This window comes from Rhea pennata, chromosome 5, assembly GCF_028389875.1.
Source record: "Rhea pennata isolate bPtePen1 chromosome 5, bPtePen1.pri, whole genome shotgun sequence".
Lineage (NCBI taxonomy): Eukaryota > Metazoa > Chordata > Aves > Rheiformes > Rheidae > Rhea > Rhea pennata.
In genome coordinates this window covers 67259975-67273224 of record NC_084667.1, presented here as the reverse complement: position 1 = coordinate 67273224, position 13250 = coordinate 67259975, and the positions used below count along the sequence as shown (strand labels likewise).

The window sequence follows — 13250 nt, the reverse complement described above, 5'->3', positions numbered from 1 at the left end:
ATTACTCTTCAGCAATGACATGAAATGAAACAGTGGAAAAATATGCAAGTTTTAATTTTGGTTTTGGAAAAAAATTACTGAAGATTCATGTTTATGTGTTGTTTTTTCTGGTTTTGTTTCTCAAGTGTGCCAAAAGCAGAACAGGCTTTCTAGGGTATATAATAAAAGAATAACACCAACATCCTCCACTGGTAAAAATAAACCAGTTCTGCAATATGGGCAAAGTAGGTTAGGGACTTACAGTTTATCTCCGACGCTGTTCTTTCTGCCCTAACATTCCTGTTTGTAGAACGAATTGTATGGCGAATAACGGAGTGCGGCTGTAAGAGTTGTAAACAGAAAAACTTAGGAAGGTTATGTGGTTTTCCATTGCATCTCAATCAATAATCAAATTAACAAAGAAAAGCAAAGCTGTTGTGGTCACAAATTGTTACATATACCATCTTTGTCCTAGCCAAGGACCTGTACTGCCATGCACAAGAACTTTGTATGTACTCTATAGTACAAGTGTGACAAGCCCTGTGGTAAGATTTCCTGTTTTCTTCAGCACTGTAATTTCCAGGAGGTCTAAAAATGATGGGGCAGCGCTCCTGTCACGCTAGAAGCTTATACAGTTAAAGCAAAGCAAGATAACAGTAGTTTCACCTAAAATAAAAGATATTCTTACCTCAAAATCATCATCATCTGCTTCACTGTAGTGTACATGGTTGTCAGGATTATTAACTTTATCCAACAGCTCAACTGCTAAAGATCTTGACAGACCAGGCTGTCCCACAAAACTATGCTAAAAACAAAAAACAAAAAAAAAAAAAAAAGAGAAGTTATGATATGCAACTGATACATAAGTTTCATTAATAAACACCCAACATAAAATACGTTATCAAATTTTCCCTAATAGTTTTCTGGGGGCTTGAATATTTCTTCAATGACACCTGAATGGCTAGACTTCTAAGCCCTTCATCAGTATGGGAATGTCATGCTTTTTGGTCAGTTATAATTGGCGATTAAACTCAGTCACACAAACAGTTACACAGTAACTTAATTTTTTACATGAGTAAAAAATTAATGACTTGAATGAGTAGTTCATTCAAGTTTAGTGAGACAGAATTAGACATGTGAACAACTGCTAAATGGATCAGTTCTCTATTTGCATGACAAGAAAGGTCAACATCCAATCTATGCAACTCTTTCTAAGAGGCCAAGACATTCCCTTGTGAAAAGCACAGGCTGAGGACAGAACATGAGGCAATTTCCGGTAATTTTCTATAATAAAAATCTTATAAACTCTTGACACTGAATAAAATCTTGGTACTGCCTGCAGTAGGCCAATGTCTCTTCCATTCAGATTTCATCACCCACATTGTAAGATCAGAGAAAGAAAATCATTGCAGTTTGGTTCTCTAGTGATCTGTTATTCACTTTGAAGCAAGAGATCATTTACTGATGTCACGAAAAGTTCCAAATCACTTACAGAAAGGAGTCTTTCTGCTGTTGGCCTTTTCTTTGGATTTTTTGTAAGCGCTATTTTGACAAAATTATGGAATATTGATGACCTTAAAGGAAAAAAAAAAAAAAAGGTTTTCAAAAAGATTAAATTGCAACATAGTGACTAGGCAGATTACAAAAGGATGTGCTAAATTAGAATGCTGTCCAAGTACCTCAGTACACCTCAGATCTGAATAATTATGTTACCGAGTCAGCCAAACAGAAAGAAAAACATTTGTTTCATGGAACATGCATGGAAAATGTTGTGGTAGGATACAGCAAATAAACCAATTCGCTATTTCAACTTTTTTGCTATTTTTTGCTATTTCAACTTTTACAAATTTCAGTTATTATGGAACTAGGTTTCAGCAATAAAAATTGTGAATTAGGTATCCACCAAACTCCCAAAAAAGTTCTCTCTCATAACATGGAAACCCACCTGCATGTTTCTGAACCACAAGTTTCAGGCTTTTCAGAATCAAGTATTTAATTACAGAAAAAGGTCGCCTTTGAGGCAAGGCATACAGAGTTCTACTGTATATAAGTACTTACAGAGTGAACGCATTTTCTCATACATTGTTGACTTAGTTTTTTATGTTATCTATACGACATTGAAAAAAAAAGAAGGGTTTAACTTACCATTTTGCTTTTTCCTTTAGCTTTGGTGGCTGAAAATTACTTTTTGACATTAAAAACAATGCCCTAAAGATAAAGGAAGAACAATTTAACTACATAATAAAAAATAATTAATTTCACTACAACACTTGAACACTTCAAATTCATATTACAATTCATATTATAATTCTACTTCAAGATAAGAATCAAACTGATAAAACCGGATCAGTCAACTGTGTTAAAGACAGATGCCGTGAAGGCATTGATTTTCTCATCCTTAAGTATCTTTTTATTGTCATGCATAAGCCTGTTAAATATAATGCTACAGTTTCTCTACTCAGTTTACTATCTCTTCTTATTCACATTGCTAACAACATTACAAAGTTTAAAAAATACTTAAAAATTGCTCTCTCAGAAATTAGATGCTTGCTGAAGGAACCCAAGTGTGAGTTTCTAGGTCTGAGCTCCGAGGAAGGTTACACTAGACCACCACAGTCCCGTCCGGGACCAGAGAGGAGCCCGAGGATAAGCCAGCTCCCGTCCGCAGACCTCATTGGGTGAAGATCAAACATCGGTGGCTGGAGTTCTGCGAGTTCGATCGCGGTGATGCCAACCGCCCAGATATCGCAGAGCTGGTTATATCCACCGTTCTTTTCCACCGCGGCGACTTCTGGGGCCATCCTTGAAATGCAAAGCCATCGTTCGGTCAGAGCACGCAGAAGGCAATGCGGTTTCCTCTGACTCGCTGCCCACGCGCAGGAGTCGCAAAGCGCTTCACCTAATTCTAATGCAAACCTTCTCCCCCCACCCAACCCCCCAAAACCCACCGGGCAAGAGTACCGGAGGAGGAGAGAAACACCCGGAGGCTGTGAGTTTCGCCTCAGGTCCTGAACTCGCCGGCTAAGCTAGGAACAGAACCAGGGTCTCCTGATTCCTGGCGAAACGCTTTAATGAGCAGATAAGCTTCCTGCTGTTAGTCCTCCATCTCCAACACGACAGAGAGGGCAGCAAACAATTAAAATCCATTGCCTGGATTAAGCTGTATGTACACGTGCAGCATACGCTGAGAATATTGCCCTAGAGAAAGGCATGTTAACTGCCTCACCGACACACCGAAATTCAAGAGCAGCGAAACCTGCATATATAACCCAGCTCAAGATTTACAATGATATGTCCGCATATTAAATGCTGCCTTGGGCAAAATTAAGCAGTAGAGATGACTAAAAAAAAGTTTTAAATCCGTTTCTCTTCACAATGTTTTTTGCAAAGCAGAACCCCCAAAGACCTCATTCACTAACGTAATGAAATCACTGAGAAACTAAACTACCATTAGGTGTTCAGAAAAAGGGCTGAATGTTCTGCATTAATAAACTGTGGAGAAGTGGCAATCCTGCTCCAAACGGCAGGTAGCTTTGCTGCAGTAACAGATCAGCTACAATCAGTGCTTCCCAGATTTACCTTTTGGGTATTTTACTTGGAAGAAAGGGAACGTATGCAATGAAGTATATAAAAACTTAAAAATGTGTGTATATTTATACACACATACAAACATGCACACACACACACTTGAGTGCATGCACTTTAGAATTCTTGGTATAATTTTTAAACACAGACTCAGCTTTCGATGTAATCGTAACAATCAAAGCAGTTTATTACCAGTAAGGGGTACCAATAAATGATTTTCTCTTCGCAATGGTGGCTGTTATTTTTGCTGCTACACCAAAATCCGCTGTAAGATGAAAATATCACATACTTAGAAATCTGATTTTCATTTAACACTCCAATTTCACTCTACAAGGTATATTAGTATTATAATAAAAAAAATACTCTTATTTCTAATCCAAGTTAAAAATGCATTAAGCTTCGGCAGTTAAAGATTAATAAAGATTAATAATTCCAGGCCCATCGGCTGGCTCAGTGACTGCTCCAAAAGAGTAAGAACTGAAGAAGGTGGTTGGTTACCTATAGCCTGTTGACAGGATGCAAAACTTCTCAATCTTGTACCTACACAAGCACCCACAGACAGACACTTTCTATTGTCAGCTGTTGCTCTAAACGGCACGACCATGAATATCCCATGGCGCCGTATCAGAAAGTGCCACAGAGAACAGTATCCAATAAAACTGAGGGCACCAGTACAAGAGATCTGCTATATCGTGCTTTATCTTTAGCAGGCTCCATCTTCGCTCTACAGGTGCTACTCAACACAAAATAAAGCCCCACAAAAGCGGAGTATTTCTATCAGATGGCAGGCTCTCTACACAACAGTTATTTTTGTGTGTTTCTGCATTAGCAGCATGATAAAAATAAAAGACAATTTGCTAAATCAAAGTATCCCAGCTGGTACTATTAACTTTTACTGGTTAAATTAAAACACTCATTTGCGTTCAGTCTTACTATTAAACTCAGGCAACTTACCTAATTTGACATCTCCATGGTCTGTTAGTAGAATATTTGCACCCTAAAGCATAATACATAGAGAGTTAAAATGCTGTATCAGGAATATTCTTCTGCATCAGAATGTTTAAGACAAGCTCCCCACACTTCCAAGTTACCTTTATATCTCTATGCATTTTGCCCTTCATATGCAAATAAGCAAGACCCTGGAAGTAAAAACAAAAAATAACAAAAAAAAAACCCCGTCAGTTTTGTCATTTGTTAATATACTACAAAGCCAGTCATATTTAATAAATGTAAACTACTCAATTTATTTGATTTTAAAGTTGAGAAATTGGAGATTTGCAGATAAGAAATACACTGGCTTCTGTTCCTCATCTCTCCCAGCACCAACAAACGCATGTGAAGACTCGTTTCAGCGAGGCATGGTGTAATGTTTTACATAGATATATGTGTATTTTCAAAACAAACTTCCAGACACAGTACTTTTATCCTTTAGTAAAATTAATTATTCTTTTGAAGTCCCAAAGGTTCCAGCCAAAAGGTGTTCAGCCTTTCGGCTGCCCTTCCAGCAGTACAAGTCACTACAGCAACAAGAGAGCAGGAACAGAGCTGCGGAGCAGATCAGCTCGCGGTGTGCGCCCCTGCCTCCGGCAGTGACCCGTTCACCCAGTGCTTCCAGGCAAGGTGGGTGTCGTCTTACGGAGCTGCTCAGGGATGCAAGGAGCAGGGAAGGAAAAGCTCCTTTAAGAAACAAGCTGTCTATGCCATCTTATCTTGTATCTCTACAGGTATTAGCAATCACAAAACGAAACAGAGTTTTAGTCATCTGGTTGTAATATTTTTTCCTCTACGAATATCAGAATTTACGGCCACAGATCAAGCAGCCAGTTTAAAATGTGCGGGTTATTTTTTTACTGCTCAGCTACTTACCCTTGCTTACTAGGTATTAGCTGTTTTCTGCAACGAGATTCAAAAGTTTATCCTAAATAACTGCTGCACTGAATCACTGTGCTAGAACAACACATGCAAATAGCAAAGACAACACTGTGGTCGCAACCTGGAGACACCTATGTCTTCCACAGGTTCACTGAGACCAGCTGGATCACTACAGGAACAGGAAGAGGACGGAGTTTTAGGATTTTGCTTCTACAATGGGATCCTCAGAGACTTCTCTTGGGTAAACTCCTTTGCAAATTATGGCACAAGGAGCAGACAGAAGTTGTTCCAACAGTGATTTAGGCAAACATTTGCACTACGTTACTGTAGTTTGCTGCTAATTTTTATTTATGCAACATAGAAACTAATAGATTAACCCTAGTTAATTTGCCCCACTGGATACCTACTGCTTACAAATATAAGTGATGGTATAGCATTGCTCTCTGAATTTGCTCATTTGCCATATCCACTTTTTGTGCATAGACCAAAGGCTTTTATTAAATACCTGCAGAAGTACAGTACCTGTAAAGTTTCTCTGCATACATAAGCAATTTGTAACTCCGACAGAGGTCCTGTTACTGAAAATAAGGATGAAAGGCTCTGTAAGTTTACAGTGTACACTGTATAAGTACGATTGCAAAACAGCCAAGAAGGTGATATCTACATACAAAAGTTAAATAACATTTTTTAATGAACTATATTTTAATTTGATCTGGAAAATGTTCATTTAAACAGAAAGGCTTTCTGACATTTTTGTCTTCTCTTGCAGTAACTGAAGACAATACCCATAGCAAGAAGAAAATCAGTTTTGACAGAAATCTAATTATCATTTTACAAGTGACTTGATAACAATACAGTATCTTATATTGTGTGCTATGTAAAAAGCAACAAAGACAAATCTGTATTAGGCCTTTGGGACTTAGAATTAACTTAAAACTATTTTTCAGCTATTTAGTATAAATAAAGTAGAAAGAGCTTTGGGATTCAAAAACTTTGCATTATGGCTAAAGGCAGAGGAAGTTCCAGACCACTTTTCCAACAACGCCAATAAATCCTTCTACAGAATCAACAATTCTAGATGGCATCTCAGGGGTAAAAACAATAACAAGAGAGGCATGCGACTGTACAGGGGCGGGAATATCGAGTCATTCTTTATCCTTTAAAAATCAAATTTAGAGATTTCTCAGTAAAATCAGCTTCCTCACCCTATGCACCCCTTCTGGCCGTGGGACTAACACACAGGCCACATATCTGCAATACAGCTTGGACCTCTGTGTTCAACATCATATGTTTTTAACAAATAGTTTTATTCTAGCACTAACATAGCCTCCACATCTAATTAGCTTGATTTCTGCTGTGAACCGTTTGGGGGTCTTTTTCCTCTTTAGAAAGGCAGATGAACAACGCCTGCCCCTGATCTGCAAAGGTGCTTGGTTGACCCAAGCTAACTAAAGCTGCCGGCCAGCCCACCGCTGACAGCCACTGTCCTTCTTCCCCAAAAGAAATCAAACTCATTGGACCAGTTATCTAAGAATCATGGAGAAAAATGAGCAGTGTGATGGCTAGAAATAAAGCACATCCTGGCCCAGAACGGCAGGCTAATGACACAAAATGACCGTCACTGTGCCTGAGAAACGCTCTCAACAAAACCTGTTGTCGCTGAAATCACTGTTCATTTCACACGGAACAACGCAGGCAATGCTCGCCACTACCAACAAATCCTTCATTTGTTTGCTTTCAAGTTTTCTTTTTGGCCAAAAGCTTCCAAAAGGTACAAATGTTGACATAAGCTTCAAAATACCATGGTAAATATCTTGAAGGGATCCGCCGCCGCAGTACTCCATACATATCCACAGCTTTTCACGGCTATCGAGAGAGAGTTAAAACACATGCATCAGAAGCTGACTGAGCTATACACAGAGCAGAGTTATTAAAGGTCATTTAAATTATTTTTACATGTCTTGATGATTCTTTAACAGTCTTCAGTTTGTTAAAAATAAATATTCCAATGCATCACAAGCAGTCACATGGTTTATGCTATTAGAATCTCAACATAAAATTTTCACTCTGATAGGTGAGGATTTGTGTCAGTCACAAGTCTCTAACCGCTGATCAGACCTAAAAGATGCTGCTTTAACCCTGCCCTTCTAACTTCAATAAAGAACATACAGAAGAAACATCTGAGGTTTACATGCTTATCAGCAAGATAATACGATTTAAACACATTAACTCACAGTTTCAATCTTAAATTGAAATTATCTAATTTGTCTTTAAAAAATTCTTCATGGCCTTCAAAAGTGGGACAGGGGATTTAGCAATTTAGCTGTTTTATTCCAGTTGAAGTCTATTGGGTCTGTTCAGCTTACTTTAAAAACGCAGTCTTCCAAGAAAGCTGAAGATTAAGCCTCGTAGAAAGAGACCAAATGAGAGAGGTGGTGATATATATTCCCAAAAAGCCTATTGATAAATGGCAGAATTCCACAGATATGGAAAATATTCTCCAACTTTCTGTATAACTTTTAACGTGTGTCCTTGAAGAGGCAGCCAGCTGGCATCACTTTGCTTCTGCCTTTCAGGACTTTGCATCTGTCACACCAGAGCTATGGAAAAGGTCTCTTACCAGCAGCTCGTATTCAGAGATTTTTGCTCTTACAGCTTGCTTGCTATACTTCCACAGCATACAATACTGCCATTAAATAAAATACATAAAAGCATTTCTGCCATATATAAATAATGAGCTTATTTTATATTATGAGTGGTAAATGTTTAAAATCTGCCCAGGAAGTGAGTAGGTTTGGGTATGTTGCAAGAGTCCCTAGGGGAAAAGTTTCTTTCTGCTCCTAGTGATAAAAGTCTTCCAGCCTTTTGGCCAGCAGAGAAAGCAAAGTATTAGTCACTGTATTTTTTAACTGGGAACTGAAGGGAATTCAGCCTAGAGGAGAACAGCAAGAGGGGATATAAATAATAAACCAGACAGATCATTGTCTTAGGAAAGCATCGATAGAAATGCAGGTGACAAAGTGGGGTTTACCTGAGATAGCTCCCAAAATAGGCTACAATGTTGCAATGCTTGCATTCTTTAACCATATATATTTCTTGCTGTATCAAGGAAAAGTCATCTCCTGAAAAACAGAAAGCAGTCACAGTAACATCACACAAAACCTCAAGGTCAGGGACATCCGAAAGCATGTGCACAATTCATAAAAACAAGTCGCGGGTTTGGAAAACTGCTAACCCCTTCACAAGGGTTTTCTAACATACCAGCCTGCTCAGTAACACTGACAACTAACTTGTCCTGCAGAAATCCTCACTTCTGAGTTCAGAGTCCCCTGCCTGCAACTGAAGGGACCACATGCCATAGACTCTTCAACAGAATATTTCAATTTTAAAATACCTCTGCTATAGCATATGGCCTGCACAGACTCACCGCTGCTGACTCAAAAGAGAAGCAGAGAGACCCAAACACAGATTATGGGTGCGTTTTTAGATCGGAACAGCTACATAAGCACATTTACACGCCCTAAATATCTTCTGGGAAAAAAAAAAAAACTATTGAAAAATGTATTGCAGAGAGAGCAATAGCCTAGCACGTCTACACCACTTCAGTTTGGAAAGAGTGAAGTTTAAAAACTGTTGTAAATTCCAACAAATTTTTGTTTTATAGAGAAAAGGCACACATCTGCTGCCCCAACCACCGCTGTGTCGCCGAACGGCACCCAGCGCCTAAGCAAGTACAAGGCGGTTCTCAACTCACAGCGTCGAGCTTTGCATGATACTGAGTTTAACCATACGCTCTGTTAAATACGAGAGAAAGATTATCCTACCCACATGCGCACTAGTGGAGAGTTAAAGGTAAGTTATGGAAAAGATAAGGGCAGGCCAGATCTCCAAGGGGTTTCTCTAGCAGTCATCTCCACCAACAAGAAACGTGCAGCCAAGAACTCTGTGGGCTATACCAAACCAGCCTGAGACGGGAAGGACGAATTAGCTACCTCCGGAAATTATCTGGGGACACCAAATAGAGACATCCTTCATGATTTGAATAAAAATTTCTGGCTTTGTTAGGTTGTTGCAAGATCTTTTGCTTTTGTGCAGGTATCATTTTATCCTTAGGTCCCACTTGAAGACATGCCTCAGACAAAACGCTTCTTAGGACACTTCAAGTGACCCAAACCCTGGGTGACTGGCCAGCCTCCCTCTAGAGAGCAATATAGTCCAAATCGGCCTATTAGGCCATTCTAGATACATGTTTGTCTTGCAACTGCGCTTAACGTATATCACTGCCTTTATTCTTCCTTTGGTACGAATAAAATTTCTGTAACAATTTGCAAGACAGGAAAGACTAGAATTTGGTTATAGATAAAATGCTGTTTCAGACAATGTGCTAGCTACCAGGTTCTCTCAAAGAAAAAATGCTGCAGGTTTATTTTTGTTCTGTGGAAGTTAACTCCTAACATCAACACAAAGTCAGGGATGTGGAAGCCATCAAACACATACTGCCTACCACTGCTCCCCTTAATTTACACAGTTTTGGTAACTGCAAGAGGTTTCAAGCACGAGTATAAATTTTGCTTCGATTTCAAAATGTGTTTATTTAAAAAGTAACAGAGCATCTAGTATTTTTAATAAGCTGTTTAAAAAGATACCTTTTATTTATTGTGCTCAGGCACAACTTCCTTGAGCAATGCTGTTACCATGGAGCTCCTACCTGGATAGTAATCTGTCTGGCTGTCACCCCAGCGTACTGACGCACTGCCCTCTGGAATTTATCATTTAATAAACATATTAATAAGCATTAAGCTGGTATATAGACATGGTGAAAGAAGCGCCAGCTTGGTACAGTGATTTTCAAAGGATCTCAGTCTTTATGTCTTAATGATTACCAGACTTCTACTTAAGAAAATAACCACAAAATACAAATGCAGAGGGGAACGCATTCATGGGAGCACATCGCTGACTGATTTTAGCAAAACCTCAAGGGCTTCTTGAAGCTGAACAGTATAGAGAAAGACTTCTCTGGGGCAGGAAACAGTAGCAGAAGAGTTTCAGACATCAAGGATCTTTTTCTTTGAAGCACAAGTAATATTTTAAAAATGCAAAAAATATTATTAAAAAAGGCAACAGAATTTCCCTATCCTAATCAGTTAGATTTAGCAGAGATCTCACATTTTGCACTCGCTTTATGGGCTACCCTTGAACTACAATGGATTTCTGCTTGAATTCTTGCACGCTGCCTATAAACAATTACTACGAACAAAGGAATTTTGGGTTTGAGTCAGGTGGATTAATCCTTCCTATTTTGATGGCAAACTTTCTAAGGGAAACTGCTGAACTCTTTCACAAATAACTCACTAGGGCACTCTAAAACTTGAGTTTTTCAAGAAAGTCAAACCTACGGAAGTTTGAAGGAAAAGACGCAGCCACCCCCAAACCCAAAGAAGGGATCGCCGCTCTCCGACCGTACCCGCTGTCCACGAGCTGCAGGAGCATCTAGCGCCCTGTATCAATGATCTCTTCTTAAACTGTGATCTTCAAATCAAAGATTCTTTGCTATATCAGAAAGCATTTCGGGAAGAATTAAATACCGTCACATATATGTGACAAATATGATTAAGCAGCAGCAAAACACTGTAAGCAGCAGCCTGACTTGCTGTCCAAACTCCTACCAGTTGGAGTGTACAGTATGGAGCAACAAGAATGTTAGAGGTCTAGAAAATATGGCTAATGGGGAGGGGAATCAAAGGAAATATGGTTATCTGGACTAAAGAAAGACCAACAGGAGAAACGGTCGTCAGAGATAAATGAGATATCAGGGAAGGGAAGAGGGAATTTTCCAAGTCTCTGATAGGATGGTTGGAAAGGGACTTAAATTGCCTGAACCTACGTTCCCCGTACTCTGCTGGGAAAAACTTCCCAGCAGTGACAACGAAGCACTGAACACAAATGCACAGGAAGCTGTGAAATCTCCCCCAGATGGAAAACATGAAGAAAATGCTGAACAAGTAGCCATCAGAAAGCAACTTAGGGTAGCTAATCCTGCCTTGCAGAGGGGGAAGACAGAAGAGATGACCTCTTGATTTGCAATTAATAAACTAAGCACCTCCACAACAAATGGGGTTACCTACCAAAAATGAGGGATTTGGAAAGGGAAAGGGATGCACAGGTTGAACACAGACAGGGAGCTTAACATAGCAGTAGCAAACTGATGGAAAAGAAGGAGCAGAGAACAGAATTATCCACGAGAAAAACTTGGCTAAAATACATAGAAGAAGATTCTGAAAGATCAGACCCAGAGATGGGGGAGAAGATGTATAGTGCTTCAAAGACAAGAATGAATTGAAAACTACGGAATTCAGAGTTTCCAGGCAGCAGGAATATTATTCTTGGCAAGAAGAGTTGGAATAGGACAAAAATTAAATATCCTTGGATAGCACAAAGAAAGCAAGACAAAGAAATTGTAAAAGAAATACTTCGTCAAGAGGGCGACAGCAAGATAAAAAAAAGTTCAATCAAAGGTGACAATATACCCATACAAAAAGATTTTCTTCTGTTTTAGTCATCAGAGATCGCTGGATTCTAAGTAACATGGAATTGGAAAAATGTATTTTTTTTTCTACTCACATGTTTGCAATTATAGGTTATGTGGCATGCTGAGCAAAAAGTGTAGTTTAGGGAGCTGCCGTAAATCACACAAGCGGTATGGCGAGTCACTGCAGCTTGCTACTATTATGTAATTTTACCTCTGAAACTAGACGTATAGTAAACAGAATGGCGAGCTACAATAGAATATTCTCCTCCGAGTAGAGCTTGTGACGGCGCCTGCTCTGCTTGGCACAACGAGCTGCTTGTTCTCCAGCACAGCTGGCAGCGAGGAAGACTATCGAAACACGCAGCCACACCATCTTGTGCTGGGATCGGATCAGATTTCAGAAGCTGAGTGAGGTAAGGCCTGGTAAATTCATGCTAAATCCATATTTAAGTGGTTTCTAGTTCTGACTTATGTGGAATTGGTATGGTATAGATGTCTCACCACGTTACCCTTGTTGGAGAGCACGTGAATCCTGGATCCACATCCCCCAGTCTGCAGCTAGGGGAGGATCTGATGGCTGCAGTGCCTATCACATTGCATCATCAGGTCTTTGGAGCATGCACAACACCGACAGTTTATACGTGTGTTTACTCCTGGTCCTATTTCTGGTGCTCCGCTGACTGCTTTGAATGGTCCCATCCTGCAAAAAAGACCCACGGTCACTCTCAAAGCCTCTCCTGGGTCGACCGTGTGTCACTTCTTTGTGCAGAAGGCCCCTGGGGGAAAAGTTCATAGTTACTGTTTTGCATCACTTTATTCTGCACTATTTCAGCGCTGCACTGCAGGGCTGACGCTGCCTGGGAGAGGCAGGCAGAGCCCAGGGCCTGCACACAACTGGGAGCAGAGGCCTGACGCCCCTGGGAGGCATCAGCAGTGTCACCAAAGAGCTGCTTTGTTTCCTGATTTTAAAGTAACATTTGTTATTTAGAAGTGGGATGCCACTTACTAACAAGACGGTGTCAGCGCTGCGGTGGAGGTGCTGCGAGGTAACAGGGGCCAGCCCGGTGCTCCTGCAAGTGAACTCACGCTGCACTGGTGCCGACTGCCCAAGAGCTGCCCCTCTTCCGAGTCGGCAGCAGCGGCTGCTGCCGGGGCTGGGACCTTTCCTCCCGCGCTTTTCTTTCAACCATCTGAATTCTGGACCACAGACAAAAAAGCCCCATGGGAATTACAACTGCATGTACTGGGATGAATGGTTTCCACAAACTCCACAAACCAGGCCATC

General features: G+C 40.2%; 1 protein-coding gene across 3 annotated transcripts in view; it reads right to left on the bottom strand.

Moving 5' to 3' along the window:
- The window catches only part of MAP4K5 (mitogen-activated protein kinase kinase kinase kinase 5), a 64679-nt gene that overhangs the window by 25000 nt on the left and 26429 nt on the right, over positions 1-13250 (bottom strand). For all 3 annotated transcript variants that reach the window (XR_009958627.1, XM_062577776.1, XM_062577777.1), the window contains exons 3-13: positions 8468-8558; positions 7238-7302; positions 5959-6014; positions 4656-4703; positions 4519-4561; positions 3757-3829; positions 2650-2781; positions 2125-2187; positions 1472-1553; positions 668-784; positions 242-320 (exon numbers count right to left, since the gene is read on the bottom strand). Coding sequence is in view for 2 of the 3 variants with exons in the window: in XM_062577776.1 (XP_062433760.1) it covers positions 242-320; positions 668-784; positions 1472-1553; positions 2125-2187; positions 2650-2781; positions 3757-3829; positions 4519-4561; positions 4656-4703; positions 5959-6014; positions 7238-7302; positions 8468-8558 (849 nt within the window). In the remaining variant the exon portion in view is untranslated. The remainder of the gene's footprint in view (positions 1-241; positions 321-667; positions 785-1471; positions 1554-2124; positions 2188-2649; positions 2782-3756; positions 3830-4518; positions 4562-4655; positions 4704-5958; positions 6015-7237; positions 7303-8467; positions 8559-13250) is intronic.